This window comes from Vespa velutina, chromosome 16 (assembly GCF_912470025.1).
Source record: "Vespa velutina chromosome 16, iVesVel2.1, whole genome shotgun sequence".
Lineage (NCBI taxonomy): Eukaryota > Metazoa > Arthropoda > Insecta > Hymenoptera > Vespidae > Vespa > Vespa velutina.
Window position 1 is genome coordinate 2,174,817 of NC_062203.1, and position 27,364 is coordinate 2,202,180.

Genomic DNA, 27,364 nt, shown 5'->3' on the forward strand with positions numbered 1-27,364 from the left:
AATACAGTCTATAGAAAATAGCTTGACTTTATTCGTGAATAAATTTCTATTTCTCGTGTTTATAAAATAGAAAGGGGAGAAAAAAGAGAAGATAGAGAAAGAGAGAGAGAGAGAGAGAGAAACAGCAAGACGAAGAAATGTTTGCATATTCACCGGTAATAAAGAAAATTTGCTGCAATAAAATTAAATCGAAAGGAGAGAACGTCGATTGTAATTTTGCTATTAGACAAACGAGAAAGAATTCTTAGTTTGAAAAAGAAAGACAAAGACAAAAAAGCGAGCGAGAGAGAGAGAGAGAGAGAGAGAGAGAGAGAGAGAGAGAAGAGATGATAAACCGATGCAATGGAAATACTTTTTCGTAAAATTGATCGAAAAGAATGTCATTTTTAAGAATGTTTTCTATTTCGAAAATATTGCTAGCTCATGTTAATTGCAACAACTTTATGAAGCTATCGTTAGTAAAGTACAAGATAATGTCACGAATCGAACGATAAATGTTTTAATACGTGAAAAAGCGTTTTTAGATCGATCAATTCGCAGCTCGTGAAGTGTCGCAATGAAGAATCGTAGGAAAAAACATCATCGGGATTACATCGACTGGCAAACTAAAAGGTGCATTTATCTCGAATCGATATAGAAAGATGATCCAACGTTCACTCTTTTACTTTCTTTAACGCGTCTTCGGTATGATAAAAACAGAATGAGGTCTATGTTTTGCTATGAGATTATATATAAAGGTTTCTTTCCAAAGAAGTTTTATATTCATATTTTATAAAAGTGAAAATGGGTCTGCTGTGTTCTTGAATACATAACTTTATTTTTAATATTGAGAGCAAAAAACGTGACTTGAAAGTCGCGCACACGACTAAGGGATTTTAATAATTTATACGTTCTACCCCTAATTGCATTTTATAAACATATTATTTATTTAAATTAATTTTTTATTATATATAAGAAAAGTAAAATTTTCATTCGCTTGTTGTTTCAAGAATTTAAAACATTACGAGAATGAGTTTTTCGCGGGAAAAAAAAAGAGAGAGAGAGAGAGAGAGAGAGAGAGAGAGAGAGAGAGAGAGAAGGCACGAGAAGATAATTATTGTATTTTCTTTTCTTGTCTTTTCTTTTTTCTCTCTTTTCTTTTTCTCTTATGCCAGTGAAATTATAAAAAAAAAAAAAAGATCTCATCTAGGGGAAAAGGTTAGCGTGTTTCTTTTTTTTTTTATCTTTCTTTCTTTTTTTTTATTTTAGCATACGTTCGAGTTACCTTATGTTATTCTATACCTTAATAATAATTTACAACACAACTACGTAACTATAAACGTCAAGTTTAGTCACTCGAAACGTAGTACGAGCGGCGATGTCATCCACGTTATCCTCGAATATCGTTGACGAGAAAGTAGAGGAAAATGAATCCCGCGGCTCGATGCTTTTATCGAAACGATTCGGGGATCGCATTTCCGAAGCGCTCTCGTCCGGCAAACGATTTGCAAAATCGTTCGACCGTCCAATCGGATCAGCCGGCTTTCCTCGATTGGTAGTAAAGTAATGACGCGATAAGAAATTAATGTTACGAATAAAACGATTTTTTTCTATCACATCAGAAAGACGTAACTTTTCGACTAAATGAATACGAATTTATTCGTTGAAAACAAAACAAAAAAAAAAAATATATATATATATATATACATATATATTAATTTAACTCATAAATCTTTTCTAAGACTCTCTATGTGATGAATGCTATCAATTTATTCTATTGTTGTCAGATCTCAATTAACTGAAGGAAAATGAAGCAATTATGCAAACGCCTTGTCGGAGATGAAGGAAATAACGGCATCCAATTCGCAGTACGCGAACCGTAGCCATGGAAATATTTTCATTAATATCTTCCATTGTTCTCGAGCGTCCCTTTCTCACTTGTCTCCCCTATCGGAGCTATGGTTAAGGATAATTCGATAATTATTCTATCTTAGTCATACAAATATCTAGAATATTCCTAATCGTTAGATCTTCAATATCAATTTTAATTTATATATATATTTTTTTTTAATTTATATTACATTGAAATAATTACTTTCTATACAAAGAAGATGAGAAACATGAGACTTACTTTATAAGTTTGAAGATTATCCACGATGCATGCCAAGAGTGCATCGCGTCCCACGCTGACGGTCACATTTTGTATTTCCTCCGCGAACCTTGGAAATCTTGGATCTGAAAAGAAAAGAAAAGAAAAGAAAAAAAAGAACAAAAAAATAAAAAAAAAAAAAAAGAAAAAAAAAAGAAAAAATAAAGAAACATCGTAGTTACTTCGTAATGAAGGAGACATTTCCCCATCTCTCTCCGTCGTCGTTTATTTCTATATCTTTTTTATTTTTTTTTTCTATTTGTATAGAGAAGGAGAGACGATGAGAGAATTATTCGTTATCGTTATATCGAAGATTTAAGATTTTCTCTCGTGGAAGATACTTTCGAATCATTATGTGCCGTAAGGCATAATGAGTTTCGAAAAGTTGAACCACGAAGCATCCTTAGGGACTTTTAGATTCTCTAATGTCTTTATTACGCATCAAGCATCTTGAATTATTTATAGGCATGAAGAAAAAGCTGAGGAGAAAAAGGAAAGAACATGGAAGTAAGAAAAGAAATTCGTCGGATAAGATGGCCGACTGTAAGAGAGGGAGAAAAAAGGACTTGAAAGAAGAACAGGTACAACGAGCTTTGTGAAAAGCTTTGGTTACTTTTATTTCTTTTTTAAGAGAACGACCAGTGGCACGGTAAGAGAGTTACGTTAATTAAGTCCTCCGTGCTTTATTATATAAACAGTTCAGCTTGTTAATTGCCGTTTCTATGTCCGCATATTCTATTCTCAAGATTGTACCGGTAGCGTGTAATGAAGAGTTCCTTTTTGACAAACGACCGATCGAAATATGAACGCTATTGGAAAGAAAAGGAAAGGAAAATATTTCTTTAAATGTTTCATTTTTTGATATAAATTTGACGAAGTAAAAAAAAAAAAAAGAAAAGAAAAGAAAAGAAATAAATTCAAATGTCGACAAATATATAATAAATAATTCATATTAATGTACATAGATTTGATTTTGATTCTCGAATCGATGTTAGAAACAATATGTCGTTTAAAGATATATCTCTATTCAATTATCGATATTAACGACGTTTTTACGATCATTTCAATGAAATTCTATTATTTTAATTAATTAATTTAATCCATAAGAAAAATATTTATATTTTGCAATACGAACGACAGATGACGTGCACTGGGTATTACATATGACTCATAAAGATTTCGAAGATAACGCTTTCCAGTATAGTGATCACGTTGGATTATAACGTAGTCGTAATTAATCAACTAAAAGCCGTTTCAAATTGAAATTTCCAAATGCAAGATCTCCGGGCTCTCTTTTAATATAAATTACAATGAAATCATATACGTATTTACGTACGAACATTAAATTTACTCGTAACAAATATCCTTCTCTCAAGTATAACGAAATAAATTCATCTATAATAGCTCATAGGGAAAATAAATGAAGCGAATGAATTGTGTTCATCAAAATCGAATGTTATTGGTATGATCCTTCCTTCTCATCCTCATCGAAACCCGTCAACCAGTAAACAGAACGAACTGGCCACGAATTTTATGCACCTGTCTGCGTTATATTAAATAAACATCCTGGAGAATTCTGGATGAATAATTAATTTTCCGTACGCTCGGTTCTATCTACGCACAATGCATTAATGATAATGAGAGATAGACCGTTGGAGCCCGTCGGAATTCATAAGCACGTCGCTCGAAAGTCGTTATCAAACTGATTAACAAGCTTTGATTAAAGCGAAGCCGCGTGCTGTTGCTCACGGGTCTGTTGCTTACGTATAACGTGTCACTAACGTGACTCCAGTATTCTCAGTATTTTGGATAACGAGTATAGTACAACGATATACCCAAAGCTTTAATTCTACGTCATCGTTTAAACATGAACGCGATAGTCGTTCCTTGATGAATACAAATTCAGTTTCATGTAATACAAGTGCTACCATTTTCTTTACCTATAGATCTAAGGTACCTATGATCCCACCATGTTTGCATCGAGGTATCTCTTCTATGAAGAACTTTGGATTCTACTGTACTGACTCTTGTAAAGCGATTGTTCTTAATAGTGCTGACTTAACAGATATGACTTCTTTGAAGAAGAATAGTTAATATAGTTAAACTCTTGTAACATTGTTATGTATAATTTTATTCAGAGATAAACTCTACGTTTAAACATCGTACGATGATGATATTGCCGTCCTGTTTGCCAATATTCAAAAAGAATATTACATCGTTTTCATTTACGAAGATTACATACGTTCGACTCGTAACATTGCTCTCGTTGTTTTTATCTGACAATGGTTATGCTCAAAAATTCATTGCCCTACATGAAAATATCTCTTTGGTGTACCACCAAAATATCTGTAAAAGGCTATGAATTTTTCTTTACTCTACTTCAGAATAATACTATAATAAGAATCTTGGGCTTTGTTTGAATCGAAAGATATAGTAATGGAAATCTAAAAATATTTATTATATTCTCTGGCATTTTAATAAAAGACGACTACTTCTTTTTTGTTACATGTTACGAGGATATAATAATAGAAAGATTTTTTTCCCACTTTTATATATATATATAGACGTAAATTATAATGGACGACGATGTATTTGTCTACACTTTGAAAGGAAATACGAAAAAAAAAAAAAAACGAGAAATACTGAGCTAATACGCAATACGAATAAAACATGAGCAGACGTATATATATATGAACACAACAAGTAGTACGAGCAAAATATGACCAGGGAAGTGATACGAATAGAAATTGAACTATTCTCGCTAATAATGAATGAAAATTCCATTGAAGGTTCTTTCATACGTTTATATACAAAAGTTGATATTTACATTAATAAAAACAATAAATATAATATGAAAATATTACAGAAAAATTTCTATCATTTATACTCATACCATATTTTGCAGTTAGAGTATAAATATATAAAATACATGAAAGTGAAGTAATCAACTGCGATGAATTAAGATATATATATATATATATATATAGTATTTATATCGTATCTAGGTTAGAGGTCGGCCATAAAAAGACTAATAAATTTAAGTTTTCTAAATGGATTATTTTTTCTTAATATGAATTATTCGTTAATTAATCTATTTTATTATTTACGATACAGATATGTCGTGGCTTAGATTTTTGTTACTACGAAAAAAAAGAAAAATAAAACACTGTTTTAATTTAAAAAAAAAAAACACACATTGAATTGAATTAATGTAAGAAAAAAAAAAAATATACATTAAAGAATTTAGAATCACTTTTAACAATTTTTATCTTTTTTCTTTTTTGCGAACAAACACTTAGTACCTCTTTGAAAGATCCAAAACGAATACTTCGTTATAATTCATTATTACGTAAATTCGAATTAATTATATTTAAACCATCCTATACATTATTATTATTATTATTATTATTATCATTTAATATCTCATCTAATTGATACGATAATCGATATAGAACCCTTATCTAAAATTCTCCATTATTTTCCATTTTCCTATCATTATACAAAACGACGTTTAATTTTCTTCGACGATTGTATCCAAATAAATCAAAACTAAAATTATATAACGTAGAGCGATTATACCGATATTAATTAAACTATTCGAATCTTAATTATGCTATAATGGATTTGCTAAAGGGAACAACACCGTGGCCGTTTATATTTTTTTCTTTATGCAAGACAAGGACGCTTCCAGAGAGTATTTCATTAAGTCAAGAAGCTTAAGGAAGAAAGGAGTGACGCTATTTAAAAGTTTTGTGAAACTGTAAATATCTGCGCTTCGTTCGTTAAGGACGGTTATATTAAAGTCTCTCTCTCTCTCTCTCCTCTCTCTTTCTGCCTATCTCTTTCTCTCTATCTCTATCTCTTTTCCTTTCTTTTCTTGAGAAAGAGAAAGAGAGACAGACAGGGAGAAAGAGAGAGAGAGAGAGAGAAAATATTACAAATTCGTACGAATTTTGGGGCAAAACTCGAGTAAATTTTCGACTTTCTTGGAAAGTAAGCATATACCCGAACACTCTAGAGAATTGTAAAACGCATTAATACATCGAACTGAATGAGAGGAGATTCGCGAAACTGCATTGAAGCGTACAAGAAGTTAACGGTTCAATGGTTAAACCTACCGTTTTCACCTGCCATTTCGATTGTACGTACGTGCGAGATAACATTCGAGATAGTTTTACTATAGCATTTCGTCTAACTGTCGAAAGAAGTTTTCCATCGACCTTAGAGAAAGCTTGGCTAATACCGAAAACGTTCAAGACCTCACGTATGGTGTCGTTCATGTATCTCTGCCGCCTGCGGTCAAATATTTTTCTGATAAAAAATACCAAACTTTCGATGACCCGATGAAATGTAGAGATAGATAGAATGAAAAAAGAGAGGAACAGGAGGGTAAAGAGAAATGAGAGAAAGAGCGAGAGAGAGAGAGAGAGAGAGAGAGAGAGAGGAAAAGAGAAAGGAATATGTTTGATGTTTGCTCAAAGCTCCATCGGGATTTCACCGATTTTGTTCGCAAATGGATAACGGAACTCGTTTCAATGCGGGTAACCATTTGACATCGTGGCTTTTATGTCAGTTAGAAACTACGAACTGAACGTGTTCGTTTCATTCATTTCCTCTCTCCCTCTCTCTCTCTCTCTCTCTCTTTATCTATCTATCTCTCTCATTTTTTATCCTTCGCCAGAATGATATTAATATTTTTCTACATTGAAGAATATATTGGATGGTCACTAAAAAAGATCTCGATTTAACGAGAACAATGTAAGATATATACATATATATGTATACATTATATATATATATATATATATGTATGTATGTATGTATGTATGTATGTATGTATGTATGTATTTATCATGGCATTTGATGCCTTACTTACAAAGCCATCGTAAATGAATAAAATCCTTAAGGGTTTATCTCAAACGAAGTTAAAGTTTATTGGTTTAGCCGCAGTAAACGGAAAAGAAGTTGCACGAACGTGCTCAATAATCCGTACCATGAGATTATCCGAGAGCCACCAAAGCGTTTCTTTCGACCTTGCCTTCGAGCTTCTGATTCGGACGCGTGCACTCTTTTTCTTAGAAATCACAATGGAATTTTAAAAAGTCAAGTAGCTACGAAGTTACATTACCTGGATATAAGTATATGTATGTTATATATATATATATATATATATATATATGTGCCTATAAATTTATTAAATTCGTGAATTTTCTTCTTCTTTTTTCTTTTTTTTGTTTCTTTTTGTTTCTTCCCCGGGATTCTACTGATCTCGCTTGAATTCTTCGACGAACGATTTGGCGGATGGTTTTTCATTAAGATAAAAATAAAACAGTTGAATGAAGAACGAAGAAAGGCATGATCGACGAATGAAGAAGAAAAAAGAAAAAATGGGAAAAGAGGAAAGGGAAAAGAAAAAGAAAGCGGGGGAGTGGTGGAGGGGAGGTCGTGGTGGAAAGAATAAAAAAGAATTTTGCATACCATCTAGTGAACGTTGGTGATTTCTGAAAGAAAACGACGCTCACGAAGAAATTAAGAAAAGAAGCAGAGAAGGGAGAAGCAAAAGTAGAAGTAGAAGAACTAGAAGAAGAAGTGAAAAAGAAAAAGAAAAAGAAGAAGAAGAAGAAGCCTTGGCGATCGACGGTTCCGTCTTCGACGAAAGTTTGAAACTTCGGTGCGAAATTAAGGTGGTACAAAAAAAAAGAAAAAAAAAAAAAAAAGAAAAGAAAAGGAAAAAAAAAAAGAAGAAATGAGCATCATTACCGCACGGCAACGTACGAAGAAAACTTAAAGGTAGGCGGTCTGAAAAAGGAAAAATTGAGAACAAGGTAAGGAAGAACGGAGGATAGAAAATAAAAACGTAGGATGAAGAAGACAGGAAGATAGGTTGTAATTATAACTACTTACGCGCTAGCGACTAATTCAATTTTCTCCGTCTGGTAGTCGATTTCGAAAGCAAAATATTCGAAATGGCATGCGAAAACCACATTGTAATATTAGGAATACATGGAACGTGTCGTTGGATAATATCTATTCTCGTCGCTACAATCGTCTGATTAATGAAAAAAGGAAAAAAAAAAGAAAAAACGAAAAATTAAGAAAAAAAGACGCGAGAAGAAAGAAAAGAAACAGAAGAAGAATAGAGAGAGAGAGAGAGAGAGGAAAAGAGAATGAAACGAATAAGAGAATGATGATGATTTTGTGAATTTCTTATTGACAGAAAAAAAAAAAAAAAAATAAATAAATAAACAAACAAAAAAATCACAATTCATTTTAGTCTCTTTAGAAATGAGCAAACTCTTCATTGACTGAATTTGAAAGGGATATCGAGCGTGAAGTAACATTGGTACATATATGTGGATTTATAAAGAGAAGATTTGGATCCCGATGTACTCGGGTAGAAGAGGATGAGTTAGAAATGGTCTTCTCGAATGCGACACGCATGTACTTGGCACACCGATACAGTGCTAGTTACTTAGCGTTTACTAACTATTCACCGCCCGTTCGTCTATCCTACCAATCGTTCCCACGAATTTCCCAGTGCATTGTTCGGCCGTATTCATGAAACAAGACCCTGTCGAAATTCGAGTACCTGCGATAACCGAGAAGACTACCCTTCCCCCTCCGCCCTCTCCATGCCCACCATCTCTCTTTTCACCCAAGCCTCTTCCTACAGCTCTCCTTGTTTCTATCGAAACAGTACACATATCTACGTCTCGTACATACTTACACGTATTCACTAGCTGGCTACACTTCTCTACAGTCAATGGCACTTCGAAACGCGTTACGTGCACATGTCCGTGACTTTCACCGCTTCACCAATTTACGTCCAATGGCTACGAACTCGATAGGAGCCCGTTAAACACAAGTTTCCGAAATGGTTTTCCTCACCCACCCCCCCCACCCACCCCCTCGCCAACGCCCACAGATACTTCGATAAGGATATACTATTTTATAACTTTCGATATATGTATCTATATTGGTTTTCTCATGTTTTTCTTTTATCCGTTCTATCTCATTTCATTGAATTATGAGCGAATGATCGTAAATAGAAAAAGAAAGAAAGAGAGGAAAGAAAAAAGAAAAAAAAAAGAAAAAGAAAAAGAAAAGGGAAAAGAAATTATTCATCGATTATTTATTTATTTATTTATTTATTTATTTATTTATTCTTTTTTCTTCTTTTTCTTTTTGCCATTATATTAAGAATAACTATTTTATTCTACACTAGCTCGGTTTTATCGTTGTAAAATTTTCATTAATATTCATGAGAATGTGCGTGCAATTTTCGTTGCGATCCTGTCTCCTGTATTAAGATCCAAGTATGGATTTTTTTTCTCGAATACATCATATAATGCACTAATGTAATTATATTACCGATAGGATTTTTTTTTCTTTTGTTTTTATTATTATTATACTGTATTGTATCTTAATTAATCATTTTTTTCCCTAATTAATTGTAAAATTTTTCTTTTTATAGAAATACTTCCTTTCGATCATGAATATTCTTTTATTTCATGTTGATCTTGATTTTATACAAATGGATTACTATACAAGCGTATTACCTGAAACGTGCAGTTACGATTCTGATAACTTCACGACGGATATAGCGAATCCCACGAAATAATACCGTCACTCTTGTCTTATCTAAATGTAAACTGCGTTACCGTGACGCACCGTTAACACGGTCGATCCGGGTGATTAGGTCGCAAACGAACCGTAAACATTATATTATTCATCGTTCATTCGTCCTTGACAGAGTTTAATTAACTTATTTTGTTGCTTCGTTCGATTGGCAGCAATAATATATAAGACGCTTTAAATGCGTTTGAAAATAAAAATTTTCCTTTACTTTTTGTAAGGAAGAGAGAAAGCAAAAGAAAAAAAAAAATCTAATATAAATATATGATATATAATTCAATGTAAGAATAAGTCATTTTCCTTCATAAAAAAAAAAAAAAAAAAAAAAAGAAAAAAAAAATAACAAAAAAAATTATTTATTTAGCGAACGGATCGAATATCGTTCAATAATATTACATTAAAACGATTCAACCAAATACTATCTCATGGAATAGAAATGCTAAGTTGAAAGGAGATGTGATCCTGCATATCCCCCCCCCCTCCCTCCCTCCCTCTCTCCCTCCCCGATAACTGATATTATCATAAAGACATTGGCAAGCGTAGAATAGCGTGTGTTGGCTTTAGGAAACAAATATACGAAGAAATTTTTCCTTTCTTTTTTAAGAGAAGGCTCCGCTATCATAGGATTTTTCCGACGACCAATGTCACTGATTAATCCTACGAACTAGGGAGAAGGATTGAGGGAAGAGCGTATCAGTAAGAGTAAGAATGAAACGGCGTCTTCGAAGGAGAAAAGAAAAAAAAAGAGAGAGAGAAAAAAAAGAAAGGAAAAATAAAAAGGAGAGAGACAGAGAAAAAGAGAGCGAGAGAGAGAGAGAGAGAGAGAGAGAGAGAGAGAGAGAAGGAAATACTCTCGTGTAAGTATCAAGAAAATAGGGGGAAAGTAAGAACTAACGTGATGTGGGGTGGTCGAGGTAGGGATGTAGGGGATGGAAAGGAGGGAGAGGAATAAAAGTAGATAAGGAAGGAACAAGAAAGCTTACTATCCCGCGAAATGTCGGTCTTCGAAAGAGAACTAAAGGGAGGAAGAAAGTGTCATACAGGGAAAAGAGGGAGGGAGGTGAGTATAGCTCGTATTGTGTCGTAACGAATGAATCACGCGACAACTTCGGTACGTCGGAACGCAATCATGGCTAGTAGTAGCGCCTTAAAGGTGGTGCTTTGCCATTTCCACCAGCATCGAAGAGCTTTGGAATCACGGAGGCGGCCGTTATTGATCGACGAAGCGGGCAAATAAAGGGGCTGAAGGGAAAGGAAAGGAAAGGAAAGGAAAGGGAAGGGAAGGGAAGGAAAGGAAGCGGAGGAGAAGGAGGAGGAAGAAGAAGGGATGGAGGAGGAGAAGGGCCACTTAGAGAATCATTGCAAGCCGAAACTCTCTCTCTCTCTTTCTCTCTCTCTCTCTCTCTCTCTCTCTCTCTCTCTCTCTGTCTTTGTCTTTCTCTCGATATCCCTTTCCATCTCCTTTCGTACGTTTGCAAGCAGTCTTCGGTACTATAGATCTCTTGAAGCGTAAAAACCAACTCGAAATTGCGACAAACTAGAAATAAGAAATCAAGAGGAAGAAGTGTGGAAATCATTTAATTTTTTCTTTTTTTTTGTTTTCTTTTTTTTTTTTTTTTTTTTTCTTCGTACGTAATCTATATAAATTTTCTTTCGAGTTTTTTTTCTTTTGTTTCCTTTTTTTCCCCTTCTTTTTCATGAAAATTGATGGATCTATGCCATTAATGTAGGTGAACTTAATCGGATTGACATCTGGAAAGAAAGAGAGAGAGAGAGAGAGAGAGAGAGAGAGAGAGAGAGAAGAATTATAAAAATTCAATTTAATTTCATTTTCTTGACATTAAGTGCGATTAAGTATAACTTAATTATGAGTATCTACCGTAACGAATCAGCAGGCAGATTATGGACGAAATGCGATTAAAGCGGTCTCCGCAGGCGCTTCGTGCACTGACCTCGTAAATGTCATCGTAAATCTGATCGTTAAACTTCAAGTTATAGGAGTGCGAAAGGTCTAAAAAGTCGTAATCCAAATAGCTGTGAGTGCGCGTGGTCTCGTCCATCGTTCGTACAGTCTAATGGATGCTAACAAATCGATGAGAGTTTTGATGATCGCACGATAAAACAAACGACGTGGTATGTGTATGTGTATGTGTGTGTGTATATCACGTTTATAGATACATATTTTTAGATCATGAAATTTTGATATGAAAAATTCTATGTTCAAACTTTTATTGTTCCTATAATGTATGATTTTTGTAGAAATTTTAAAGAAAATAAATATTACAATAAAAAGTACCACACTTGGATTCCCATTGACACAAGTAATAAATAATTTTTATTGAAACTTTGGAGAAAAATATATTACACCGTTAATTAAATAAATGTTGAAGCGGAAATAATAAGGAAAATTGTATTATCATAATTTTTCTAATGAAATTTAATGAGAGGAAATTCAATCTTTTCGCGTATGCACTTACTTCATTAAACATTGTTATTTTATAATTCTGCTACCGCATGCATATTCGAGAATTTAAATAAATAAAAATCTACGATGGTCGTCGCGGAGGAAATGAAAAAAAAAGGAAGAAAAAAGAATACAAAGAAATGCACTGGTTCGAACATAAAATGAACAAACGGAGGCGAGGAAAAGCTCGACACGAAATGGTCCGTTTCACGACTTTTCCAAACTGACTTTAGATACACGAGTGTTATTAACGTTACCCGCGGAAACATCCTCCCTCATCCTCTCATGGCCTGGTTATTTATTTCGGCTTTTAACAACAACGATAACAACGGTTGAAACAAAACCTACCGGCAGTAAGCGTGACGCGCAACCGCGCGAATCTGATTTGCTGACATCGAGTGTGTGTTAGAGGGTGTGTATGAGTGAAAAAGAGAGATAGAGATAGAGAGAGAGAGAGAGAGAGAGAGAGAGAGAGAAAGAGAAGGGGAAGGGGATAGAGAGATAGAGCTTTTTCGATACCCGAACGATACCCGAGAGATATCCTGAAGCTTTCGATAGCGATTTTTGGGAGATTCGATCGTTCGATCACTCACCGTCATTGTAGTTATCCACCAACGATACATCCCGAGCAGTTCGATGATGTTCCAAGGTCGAATCTCCGAGTATATCCAATCTTCTCTCCTGTCGTCCTGAAAGAAGACAAAGTGAAATTAGAATGTGATGATTGATCGAATTGCGACGTCATAATAATGACGAACATTCTCGTTCTTCGACCTCTTTTTCTTTTTCATTTCTTTTTCTTCTTTTTTCTTTTTTTTTTTTTTTTTTTTCTTTCTCTTCTAAAAAGATGAAACATGAAAATGAATGGATCGAAATGAATTTATTGGCTCATTTCGTATTAGAATAGCTTTCATTTCAAATTTAAACCATAACACGCCCTTTTTTTCATTTTTTTTCTTTTCAAGAAATTACTTCAATTTCGTTCTGTAATTTTTTTTTACGAAATAAAGACCTAGAAAGTATGGTGGCAGATGGGATGTGGGCGTTTAAAGAATCGCCTTCTCGATAAAAACTTCCTAATGAAGCCGAGCGATATTTTTCATCGAGGGGTGGAAGTCACGCAACTCGATATCGTTTCGTTCACATCCCTCAGGTACATCATCCCCGCGAGGATAGCGTTTCGTTAGCGTGACATAACACGGACGCCAAACGAGCCAGTAATTTTAGCGCGAAAACCGAGCGAGAGTCCCGACGAGTGTGAAATTTCAACGTTTCACTTATAAACTCGCGAGCTTCTATAGCCTAGAGCTTCGCATAGAGCCACTCTCTCTCTCTCTCTCTCTCTCTCTCTCTCTCTATCTATCTTTCTCTCTCTCTCTCTTTCTCTCTCTCTTATTCTCTGTACTTTGGATTCTTTCCTTCAACTTTACGATTAATCGCACGAAATAAGATGGAAAATGCAGAAGAAAGAAAGAAAGAGATTTATAGGTCTGTATTTTATTTCGTCTTGGCGTTTTATTCCGTTGATTAATGCGAATGGTTGTGTCATTTCGGAAAGATGAGAAAGATGGTAAGATAAATTGGACGATGGATGAGAACTTGTTGTATCGATGACGTGTATATAAATATATATATATATATATATACATAGTATATATGTATAGTATATATAATATATACTTTAAGAAATTCGAAAGAAACTTGTCATTGTTTTAATATCTTCAAAATGTATGGAGTGACGATATATGAATTGAATTTTATCATATGCTAAATGAGAAATTGCTTCAAAAAAAAAAAAAAAAAAAAAAAAAAAAAAGGTATCCTTTTCATTTCTCCAAATTTTACTATCGTTATCGCGATCGAAACTCGTTTTATTGCAGGACAGGGTACCGTACGACATTACCGTGGCAATAACGATAAGTGAAAAAAGTTTTCTGGTCTCCTCGTTGTCGTTACACGTATACCTACCTCTTTCGTGCATGCAAGTCGTAGAAATTATCCAAAGTCGGTAGGATTATATGAAAACCGTTTGTCCCGAGTTTAACGATGTTCAAGTGTCGACGCTTCTCCAATAGTTACACAACTTCGTGCGTCTCATAAATGCGAACCGCGGTGCAATTTGAGGATAATTACATTCGCAGATGACAGAGGAGAAAATTACTTGCGTTATGAGTAGACTCGAGTAGATTGTACGAGGAAATGTAAATTTATAAAAGCCAATGGAACCATTTTACGTTTTCTACCGTGGTAAAGTGAAAATTTTAATTACATTGCGGGGGAAAAGGAAATAACTTACCGTTAAACGTGTATACATGAAAAGTATACATATGTACGTAAATACGTAAGTACGTATGTATATATGATGTTTCTTTTCTTTTTTTTTTTTTTTCTTCTTTTTTTTTTCGATTAAAATCCGTGTACTCAAAGAATCGTACGAGTAATTCGACCAAAGAACTACAGACGAAAGGAATCCTTATTGCTCTTTCTTCTATTAAAACGAGAAACGTCGGGTAAGCAAACTAATTCGTTGAAACGTACGATTTGTAGCTTCGTTTCTGTCGAAACGAGGAAGAATCGGATCGCGAGACGATCAAAGCATCGATAAACGAGCTTCGAAGAAATTGAATTCCTTCGATATAATTGTATCGGTATCCATCCCTTTTAAAGCTTCGACGATCGTAATCTTCTTGTATAAAAAAAGTCTAACGACAAATAACTTGGTATTTCGTTTAACATACGAGAAATTCATGGGGTTTTTTAAAAAGATCTTTTGTAACTTATACCAAGATCTTAAATTTCGAGCCAAACTAGAAAAAAATCCAATAGCTATATTTTTATTAGTAACTATGGACTATCGGCCCATTCATTTCACGTAGAACATAGTATACATTTAAGAAAAGCTTTATCGTTGAACTTAGAATATAAATTGTGTTTTCTAAGATCTCATCTAACACCACAATTTTTATCCAATGATTTTATGTTTTTTTGAAAAGATTTCTCTTTCGACCTAGTAATTCATTATATTGTTTTTTTTTTTTTTTCGTGTTTATTCACTGTCGAAAATTGCATAAATTCATCACTCTTTAATTTTTATTACTAACAAACAATTCAATATACATAAACTATTAGTCATTTCTTTTGTAACGAATACCGTATGGATATAATTCATTCGTAAATCAATTCGTAAATATAAAATTTTCCATAAATAATTTATTATTCTCGAAGTGATTATTTTCTTTGTTTTTCATATTTGGCTCACGCATACACACAAGCACACAAATCAAACAAAAAGGAAATATATTTAGAGATTACAAGTTTATTGACAAAAAAGCGTCTATTTCGTTTACGATCGATTCAAGATATCTATGTATTTGTAGATTTTAAAGAATGGTTTATCTTAAGTTAAAAGTCGTATCGATATTTATTATTCATCTAAAATCGTTCAATGATTCCCAAATGCATGGAAATTCTCAAGAGAGAGAGAGAGAGAGAGAGAGAGAGAGAGAGAGAGAGAGAGAGAGAAAGAGAGAGAGAGAGAGAGCAAGTTTATTAGGCAGTACCTACCACAGGAGTTTCACGATGTAGAAACGACGTCTAATATAGCTTTGTAAACCCAAAGGAGCGTTTTAACCAAGTCACTTCGTTTTGCTGCTCGACAAGTTTTCCAATACGTTCTTTAACTAATTCAAGTGGTATCGTTGAGGCTACCGAAAATGAACATTTTCAACGAATTAAAAAAAAAAAGAATATTTCCATCTTTAATTCATAGATCGTAAAATAGAAGTTTAGTCGTGGACCAAAATGTCTTAATCTTTAATTGACGATAGAATAATGTGATTATTTAACAAAAGAAATGAATTCATTTGTTACGGTATTATTAAACACTTGTATGCAATTAAATTAAAATGGTGACTGTGCAAACAAGAAATGAATTCATTTGTAACGATATTATTAAACTATTCTGTCTATCTACTTATTCGGAGTCAAATGCAGAGATTTCCTTTCACAAATTCGTCAAGCGATGAATTAAAATAATATTCACTTTATATATATATATATAAATTTTAAAATATTGCTCCAAAGATTATCTGATATCATATATAAAATATGAATGCATATGTTAATCTAATTATTTAAATTCTTTTGAATATTTTAACTCTATTAATTCTTATAACTCTTTGTATTTCTACAATTCTTTTAAGATATTCAAATTATTATATTCGTTCATAAAACTGTAGTATTAAAAATTATTATTATTCTTTCTTATTATACTTATATAATTCATTTTCTTTTATCTTTTTACATCTATACGATTATGAAAGAAATCTTGTGATGTGTTAAAAACATATAATAAAACAATGAAAAAGTTCTGTAAATTAATTTATAACATAATATCAATGTCAATTTATTTATCATTAGCGAAGAGAAAAGATGACAAATTATTTTCAACTGTTAAAAAATATAAAGTAACATACGAATGTATTTTAATAAATGAATTAAATGAAAATAATTTGTAACTGTCAAAAAGAATATATTTATTTGATAAATATATTATATTATATAATCCTGTTTATCCACTAAGAAACAATGGATATGAAAATGTATCAATTTTCTTTTGCATTTCATACTGAAATTCATCTTGTAAATACATTAAAATAACTAAAACAAAAGCGTAGTTTTTATCTCATGTCCTTTACAATTTTTTAACGCATTAAACTGACTTTGTGAATTAAAAATATAACTGAGTTTGAGTTAAAATTCGAGCTGACTGTATCGCAGCTTTATAAGAGAGTTGCATTACCACATGTTAATAATTTATTGCTGTTATTACCAGATTCGAGATCGCAATTTTGAAGTACGTATTATAGAGGAATGCATTATTATTTCGTTTTTTTAATATTACAGTATCAACGTGTCTACAAAAGTTCTCGAAGGTATTTTTATAACTTTTATTAATGATAATTTATTTATCCATGAAAAGTTCTAAATATGAATCCGTCCTATATGCTTTAATACTATTTACACGTTAAATCGTACATCTCTCTATCAAACAAAAAACGAATGAAGGTTTCAAGTTATGCGATCGCTAAAAAAAAAAAAAAAATAAAAAAAAAAAAAAAAAAAAAAAAAAAGAAAAAAAAAGGAAACAAAAAAGAGAAAAAAAAAACAAAGACAAACAAAAAGGAATATATACAATACGAGTGTGCCCTGGTACCAGCAAAGGATATTACAGAGAATTGCAAAGGTATAAATTTAATTTAACGCTTCCCCGTGTTAATCCTTGTCCCTTTATACATTCCATCTTATTCGTTTCCAGCTAACAAAACAACGAAGGTAATAGAGAACAGAAAAGGAAACGAGATAACAGAGAAGCGAATGTGTAAGACAAGAGGAATAGCAACGAACGAATAGGATGACGTCCGGTGAATGAAAGAAGGAGAAAAGGAAGAATCGTGCCAAGTGAAAACGACAACCGAGGAATAAAAGAAAATACTAGCCAGAGGGATGAGAACTTACGTACCGTGGATAAGTTAAAAAAAAAAAACAAAGAATAAAGAAAAAATAAAACAAAAAAGTATATAAAATTGGATCTGCCGGTGGCATTTTCGTTCATGGGATCGTGGTAAAGTGACAATTGCATGGCAAATTATCCATCCTGAAAGCGAAAAATTGGTTATTACACTTTTGCGTTTATTTCCTTGTTTCTTTTTCTTACTTCTTCCGTCCGTTCTCTCTCTCTCTCTCTCTCTCTCTCTCTTCCCATATTTCAACAAGCAACCAAACTAAACCACCCTTTTACCCTCCTCCTCCACCTTCTCCTCCCACCTCCTTATTTCTTTTCCTTTTTCTGAGTCTCCTTTCTTTTCTTTGCAAGGTAAATAAAATATGGATCAAAGTAACTGTGAGTTTCTTCTCCGTTCTTCTCGAGCATGCAAGCCCGCCTATAGTAGGAATGAGTTTTCAACTTCGAGCCAAAGAAACCCCCTTGCGAGAACTTTCGTGCAGCCAGAAACGCAAGCTACGAGTTTGTACGAAAAAGCCTCGAGGTAGGGCGAGCAGACGAAACCCTCCGTTCTCTTCTCTTCTTCTCTTTGTCCCTTCAAACATTTCGAACGTATATACATTGTCGATTGCAGTTTATGCTCTTATTTAACGTAAAAGTGACAAGAGAGACAAGATAAAACGTTGAGAGAAAAAGAAAGAAAAAGAGAGAGAGAGAGAGAGAGAGAGAGAGAGAAAGGGAGAAAATAACTTTTTAATTAAACGATTAAATGTTTTCTAATGAACAAAATGAAGAAAGTTTACGATTAAAGACGATTCACTTTGTTCTGTATTGGACGTCGAGTTCGTTGAACTTAGAGAATTATATCTTTGTTAAAAGTTATTATATACAAATATATAATGTCGAAGTATCTTTTAAATTTGTATAAAAATAATAAAAAATAATTTATATAAGATAATAATAATTTGAAATATAAATAATACATCTATGTATAAAGAACATATCTTACCTTATTTTATGTATAATGTAATGTAATTATGAGAATCAACTTGAACTTCTCTTATACTTTATCTCAAAATTCAGCGTCGCCACTCTGTGGTACTCGACCTGTCACCACGAAAGACTAAACGCAACTGTTCTCACTTCAGGTAACCTTGTTTATCTTTCTGACTTTGACCCCATCTTACTTGTTTTTCACTTTGCTTAACTGCTATATCTCTTTCTATACTAACACCTAGTTAATGGGCCTTTAAGTAGATAGATCTGTGTTTATCTAAGCTTGTCATTAAAGTTTATTATTATTATTATGACCGCAAGATCTGTTTTTTTTTTTTTTTTTTTTTTTTTTTTTTTTTTATAATATCGTCGACGTTACATAAAATCTAACAGATGTTTTGAATATTAACAATGAATTTTATATTCTTACGATTAGGCTATATATTTTTTTGATTAGAAAATTAAATTAAATATTTTACATTCATACTGTTTTTTTTTTTTTTTTTTTTTTTATACATTATCATAATGATTGTTAACATTTATACGTTTGTAATTAAAAGTTTATTCAATTGCTATATATTTTTTGTATATTGTATTTTATATTGTTATTTATGTTGTTCGATTTTATTTGGAAAATGATTAATAAAAATTGTCTATTTCAAAATTATCCTGAAATTAATTTTATTTTCTTCCATATAATATTTCTAAATTTTGAAAAAGACAAGACGATCATATTATAGATCAAATATAAATAATATATTTCTGACTTTAAAAAGAAATAAAAAAGCAAAGCCAATTTTATGGATTTTTCAAAATATCAAAATAAATGAATATGATCAAGCTGGTCATTTTTTTGTTTTTTTTTTTTTTTCTTTTTCTAACCATTCGCATAGGAAATAGGAACGAAATGTCGGTCTTCTCTTATAGAAAATAAGAACGTAAAAGTCGTATTTTCCTTTGTTCTTTCGTAAAAGGAAAGTTTCCCGATTTTGGCGGACGCTTGAAAGCATCGAAATCCTACAACGGAGACTTCCATTTCGAGCGATTCGTTCGTCGTCAGTAGTATCGTCCTTGCAACGTGCGGATGCATTCTCTATTCTTATTTCGTTGCTAACGAGAAGCTGGGTAGTCAAGGATTTATGAAAACTCGTAAATCAGACCAAGCGTGGTCTCTCTCTCTCTCTCTCTCTCTCTCTTTCTCTCTCTCAAGGGTATAATTCGGATCCAGCCAAGAGATTTATTAATTAATATCCTTTGTAAAACCAGCACCATTTCTAATAGATTAATGGGCATCCCCCTTTCTCCCCATCCCAACGCGTTAGACTTTAATTGCTTACATTTTATATCCAGCTCTTTCTTACATGACTTTTTTCCAAAGTTTTTCACGTCTTTCGATTCCCTTGTGGATCGTGTCCGCGCTTAACTTCTCACGTTCGCTTTAATCGGGTAAATATGGTGTATAAAACGAGAACCGTAGCTACGCTCGGAGAAACTAAGTCGTGCGTAAAGATTCCAAGAGAATATCTCGTTGAAACTTCCTTTATGATTACAGAAAGGATTAAAGAAACATATCTTCCAATAATGCAATTACTGTGGGCTACATTAAAATAAAATGTAATGTACTATCTTAGATAGTTAGAGAGTATAGAATAAAATATTTTTTGAAAATATTTCGATTGCACGAGGCACGATGTAAGATGCACGAACATGAATGAACGAACGTACGTACGAACTTATATACATTCAATAACATAATACAATATTTTTCATTCCGATTGAAGCAAAATTTACGTTTACGTATTATTAAATTTTCACTCTATACAGAATTGCATCTGGTAGAATGTAATCATTGAGAAAACGTAATACGTTCTGAATTTATCAAAGCCGAAGATTGCGTATCTTATTTGAAAGAAGTAAGTACCTATACTCATGGCATTCTTTCGATAAGTCGATACTCGTTAAAAATCGACGAACATCGACGATGAGTGGCACACCGTGGCCGTGTTTTCGCATTGTGTATGTACGCTCGAGCGTTAGCGTCGCCCGAACCGCCGACAAATATTCGAGTAGAAAAATCTGCAAAAAAATCCCCCTGGCCGCTTTCAATGGCGGCCATTCGTCTGCGTTAAAAAGGGATTCGCTGTCGATATCGGCACATACATCACACGCGTGATCGATGATAGCGATTTCGAGCTGGATGGCTGCATCCAGGTGTTTCACGCGCGGATTGTATGTGAGAGAGAGAGAGAGAGAGAGAGAGAGAAAGAGAAAGAGAGAGAAAGAGAGATAGAGAAAGAGAGAGAGAGAGAGAGAAAGAGAGGAATAGATAGTGATAGAGATAGAAAGGTAAAATGAGAGGAGGTAGGAGGTAGGACGAACAACAAGGCACGGCTTAAAGATAACGCTTTGTTCCTGGTTGCTTCGTGGCCGACAGTGCGACACACGAAAATTGAATAAACGCAGGCACAAAGCTGCGAATAATCGCTAGGATTGGTGGTGATGAGGGGTATGGACGGGTTGCCACAAAGTGGCAAGCATCGTTCATATTTTGCGCAATTTCATTCACTCGCGTTTTCTCCCTCTTTTAATTATCACTGCTATAAAAACGGGCTTACGCTTTGATCGTCCTCGAACATGAAAGTACGTGTTAACGATAATCGAATTATTTCAAAATTGAATCATTCAGCCTTTTTTGAATCTTAATAATAATAATAATAATAACAATAATAATAATAACAATAATAATAATAACATAGTATCAAACGTAGATAGAAGGTTCGAATAGCCATGTGATTAAAACTTTCATTTATAATGACCGTAAATACAAATGGTTGACGAAACAATGAAATAGGGAGACATGCATAGATATATATTTTTAAATCCGCGAGAACGAGTATAATGAAAGACTAGCTCTAGAATTTCGTCGTGAAAGCATGTGTCTCTGACAGCTTCTTTCAAAACTCATCGAAAATGGCCGTAATTCTTGCTCGTAACGGTCGACCAGGGAGGATATTTTCGGTTGGGGTGGTATCGCGATATCGGTTATTTCGTTAGACTCGCTTTTCCCTTGGTACGCATGAGAGTGTGTATGTGTATGTGTGTGTGAAAGAGAGAGAGAGAGAAAGCGATAGAGATAGAGATAGAGATAGAGTCAGGCGATAGGTTCCTGGGTAGCTACGATTTTCCATTTTCCACTGGCGGAATCGACGCGGAAGGGAGGTAAAAAACGGGGAGAAGGATAAAAGGCCTGGCGAGAACGGTAACGCTCGCTAATTCGGCGATCTGCGAAATCTCTCGTTTCGGAAAACGTTGACGGACGAACGGCAGCGGCGCAGTACCACCCAGAGGTTGATGTTGTTGGATCGAGGGACGATGAATCGAGCGACGAATCGACCGGTCGTCGACGCTCAACATTACGCTCGACTATCGTCGCCTCGCTTCCGAGCCTTCCCGGCTTTGCTCGCGTATTCCCGATCGATACGCGAAACAAAGTACCGAGCGTACACATTTCTATACGTTCCAATCCGAAGGGCAATTCAATTGCGGCGGACGCCCTCCCCCCCCCCTCCCCGCCTATACGACCATCTGCAATATTCTCCGCGAGCAATCGTCCTCCAGAGACTGTCGATGTATGCGCTCGCATGGTACCGAATGACATTTACATTTATATTGACACGCCACTAAAATAGGATCTTGAACACCGGCCGAACGCTTAAATGCATTTATGGTCGTTGGTTAACGATCGATCCTCGAATTCCTTTACTTTTTTCTACCTGACGTTTCTTTTTACCCCGTTCGATCCAATTTCTCTATCTCTATATCGTCTACTTTTACTTCTTCCTTTCTCTCTCTCTCTCTCTCTCTCTCTCTCTCTCTCTCTCTCTTTCTCTCTATCTATCTATTTTTCTTTCTCTCTCTTTCTCTCTGCCTTTTTCTCATTGACGACATTGGTAACTTTTTTACAATTTTTATTCTTTCTCTTTGACAAAATGTATATATATATATATATATATATATATATATGGGTTATACGAATCAGTAAATATGTTCCTCCAACGAGAGGAAAATTGGAAAGGTAAAAGATCGAAAAGAACGAACAAAATTAGAGTACGTAAGATCTTTTAGAGTATGATGTTTCACGATACTACCGTTTCCTCGTAAATTTTTCTTCGACTTTTTAATCCAGATAAGGCAGGTCGTTTCGAAAGAGCCTACGGCTGCTCTTTAGAGGGATTGGATTCTCGTTTCTTCGAGACGAGAGCGGAAGGGAAAGGAGTACGTGAATCTAGGTCGTACAAGACCGATAGACTGCGCTCGTTTTCGTACGGCCAAAGAAGAGGAAGCGAGGAGGAAAAGAGCAACGACGGTGACGTGGGTGGTAGAGCGGACAGCGACGTCCTGCCTCGAGAACATAATCAAACTCACCTCACGTATTTTGTCGGGCCTTTGAGCGAGGAACGATCCTCGAGGAGCGCGACATGCCTGCAATTTATTTGGAATGACGTTCTATTAAGACGGGATTCGTTCGCTTGTCCTCCAACAGATCATTACTTACCAAGTTTTTTTTTTACAAACGCTCACTTTATGTTTTACATAGTAACACCGGGATTAATAAGTTTTTAACTTTTGTTTAATGTTTCATATTAATGATCAGTTTTATAGAAATATCAGTATTTAATCAATCAATGACTGTTGAATTATTTATTATGATTAATTTATTTATCGATAAAATCTATATTAACTTTTAACTTCTTTCCTAACCTTATATATTTTTTTTTTGTTAACTCATTAAGACAACCGATTGTTGTCTTCGTTATTAATGAAATTATATTATAATATTAATTTTATGATAATTAATTTTATAATGGAAAAAAATTAAATAAAATTTAAAAAATATATGCGAATGAATGTATAATTTTAAACGACATTAACGAAACTCAAATTATTATATGTAATTTGTTTAATAATTATTGCTAATAATAATAATAATAATAATAATAATAATAATAATAATAATAATAATAATAATAATGAAAATCCATAACGCCCGAATAAGTTTTATGTAATACATTGAAAATATTATAGTTCATGATGGATATTCGAATTATATCAAAATGATACGAAAAGAATTAATGATTACACAAATAGTAATGTCCAGGGAAAGGACTTTCTCGTTAACAACGATTAGGAAACATTCCCTAAGCTCGACGCTAACGCGAAAATCCCTTCTTGCAATCCCTTAAAGCGCGTAAGGATATCAAGGAGACACCTCGCGAATACAATTTCTAGCTTCTACAGTATCCCTTGGGATATACGTTTAATCCCATAAATAGCCATGGAAAATCTTAGGAACTTTCCGTTTTCTGCTTTGTCAACGAAAATTTCAACGAAATATCTAAAAGATCAAATAATCATGTTATAAATGAGAGATATAAAACCTTCCAATGTTCATTCGTTGAAACAAGAGAAATACAAACTCATTCGTTTATATCCTTCTTTCATCCAAATCGATGCAATTCAATGAATCGGGAAATATGAATGCAACTGTCCGAGCGTACGCTATTTCAAATTTACTTAATATAGTCGATTAATTATCCATTTGCGTTTATACGCCGTCCTCGAAGCGACATCATTTATTCGATCAAATTTTTCTCAACGCACGCGTATATATTATAATTAATCGAGTCACCGAGTTAACTGCTATGCGACGAATTCGTTAGTCCCTTCGCTTTTAGTTAGACGATTAAAATTATATATATATATATATATATATATATATATATATATACATATGTTATAACAATTATATTAAAAATGGAAAAAATGTTTAACAATTATACTTTCATCTGACATCTCAATATTCTCTATAATATTTCTTTATATTTTTCTTTTTTTTCTTTATATTTGATTATTTACTCTCGTTTATTTATAATTTTATAAACTGTTAAATATTTAATTAAATACAACAGAATACAAAACAACGGAACGATAAGAGAAACTCACAAATTTAGGAGATATACGAGTAAGTTTGTTTTATAAACTTATCGTTGACAACGTTTTAGACGTACAAATGTATACAAAAGGAATGCTCCTTAGTAGAAGTGTGAGCCCAGACGTATGAATTACGAACTTGCACCGGCGTAACGATAGCACGAGTGCATCTGAAACGGGAAGAGCTTACTCCTTTCTCTACAAACCACATTGCGTAAGCAGCTACTTAGCAAGCAAGTAGTATGAATCGATGTAAAGGCAGACCACCGTTACGTAGCATTTTGCATCATATATGTAGAAGTAGATACGTAAAGATATATATATATATATATCTATGTATATATATATATATATATATATATATATACATATACACAATATATGTATATATTGTAAATACTATTCATAAACATATATTATAACATAAACACCGTAACAAGCAGAGCGCTACGATATGGATCCTTTTATTATCACTGACGATCTTCGAATTATATAACGTTGAAAGTGGAACGAAAATAGAAATGTTTTCCAGCAAGTCTGTCGACTCGTAAAGATGAACATGAGTATTATTATCCCTTCGTTTATCGTAGAATCGTCATGTAAAAATATTTTTCTCTTTTTATTCTCTATCCCTCTCTCTCTCTCTCTCTCTCTCTCTCTCTCTTCCGTTCACGATGTAGCAACCTCTTCTTCTACCTCAACTCGTAGCTTTTCAAAGTTTCGAGAAAGTACACGTTGCGCTCTCGCGAAATTCTCGCGGAAAGAAAGTTTCGTAGGTATATACGAGGAGAATTCATCGAAATATTTCCATGTACATACTTCTAGCTTGCCTCTGTCCCTCTCTCCCTTTCTCACTCTCTCTCTCTCTCTCTCTCTCTCTCTTCTCTTACTTTCTTACTTGTTTTGTAGTCGTAGGAATAGAAGAGGGAGAGTCGCGGAGAGAGAAGAGAGAAACCAGATGGTAATGGGAAACTATGTTTACGTAGGTAAAAGAAATGCCAAAAGAAATAATCAGCTGTGGTTCGTTTTTTTCTTTTTTGCGTCAAGCATACAGAGCTACCGAACAGGTCAGTTCGGTTTCACAAAGGAATTTCATGACTTTCCTTTACATCGCTATCCCCCGTCTCTCTCTCTCTCTCTCTCTCTCTCACTCTCTCACTCTTTCTTTCTCTTTTTCTTTTCCTCTTTCTCACTGCGGGAAATTCGTTCTCAACGCTTTCGTAACCAGCAAGAAGGCAATGCCATCAAACGGATTTCATTATTTTGCAAGAGGGTGGAAACGTGGTGGCACGTAAATATCCATGTTTCCTGGGAGTTCCCACCGTAGGGAATAAGTACTCCAGAGGTGTTCGTCTAGCTTGGCTCTTTCCGCGTCGCTCGTTTAAAAGGACACGCATCACGTACGAACGCGAATTTGAGGACTTTCCTTCTCGGCCTTTGCGCGAGCGCGCGTCCGTGCAAAACCAACTCGTTTTCTATTTCTCTATTTCTCTCTTTCTCTCTCTCTTACTTTCTTTCTTTTTCTTTATCTTTCTTTCTCTTAGCTCCTTTCGCATGGTTTTAGTCGGCACGCTTCCATAGTTCTCCGCACCTAAAAATGAGACCTTTTTTTGCTCGCTTACTCTGCTCGGAAACGTTCAACGCCGTCATTATTCTCCTACCGCGAGAACTTTCACGAAGACAAGCGGAATTTCTCGAGCCTTTCCCGTTTTTTCCTGTCTTTTCTGCCTTTTTTTTCTCTCTCTCTCTCTCTCTCTCTCTCTTTCTCTCTCTTTCTTTTTCTTTCGTTCTTTCTTTTTTGTTCACCCATACTCCTCTCTCGCGGCGTTCACCGCGCGTGATTTAACGTTCTGCGCGTTGGAGAATGGGTGGCTGGGAATACCGACGGTCATTAATCAAAATCATCGGGCGAGATTCCGCGCCCGATGAGAGAGAAAGAGAGAAAGAGAGAGAGAGAGAGAGAGAGAGAGAGAGAGAGAGAAAGAAGAACAGTAGCAATCCCGCGAAGTGTGTTGGAATTTGCGGCCGATCGGTGACAGTTTGAAGTTAAATAAATGGAATAAGGTAGGAAGAGATAAGGGTGGTGACTATGTTGACGAGTACCTTCAAGAGGGAAGATAGAATGGTGCACTGAGTTGTATCGTAGTAATAACACTTCTATTTTTAATTTTCTCTCGCTTTCTTTCTTTCTCTTAGATTTTTCCTAGTTTTAAACGTAACGATCAACAATACCACGGCTTTTGCTATATTAATCTTGAATCTAATATAGCAAAGGATTAATAGCCCCTTTAAGATTAAACTGTAAAACAATATATATATATATATATATATATATATATATATATATATATATATATATGATATATGATAGTAAAGATTTTTACGAAAAAAATTCATACGAAAAAAATACCAGAAAAGATCTAAAATTATCATTTAAATGTCAACGCGATATCAAAGTATCTTTCTTCATTTAATTAAATTCGAAAATATCCTCGAAGTAAAATTGACAAGAATACTCGAATTTTATTATCGTTCATGTTTATTATGTTCATTGATCGACCTATTTTTACTAGAAAGGAAATGAGATCTATCCGGTTATCTTACTGAGAATGTGTGACGAATTGGATACTATAATTAGCACAGTTTA

The 27,364-nt window shown here is 34.0% G+C and overlaps 1 protein-coding gene across 4 annotated transcripts in view; it reads right to left on the reverse strand.

Annotated features, from left to right (window-relative positions):
* LOC124954653 (lachesin-like) overlaps positions 1–27,364 on the reverse strand; it is a 138,001-nt gene that overhangs the window by 18,244 nt on the left and 92,393 nt on the right. For 3 of the 4 annotated variants that reach the window (XR_007102601.1, XM_047507896.1, XM_047507895.1), the window contains exons 2-3: positions 12,821–12,916; positions 2,111–2,214 (exon numbers count right to left, since the gene is read on the reverse strand). Coding sequence is in view for 3 of the 4 variants with exons in the window: in XM_047507896.1 (XP_047363852.1) it covers positions 2,111–2,214; positions 12,821–12,916 (200 nt within the window). In the remaining variant the exon portion in view is untranslated. The remainder of the gene's footprint in view (positions 1–2,110; positions 2,215–12,820; positions 12,917–27,364) is intronic. The other variant, XM_047507897.1, reaches the window with a different exon arrangement.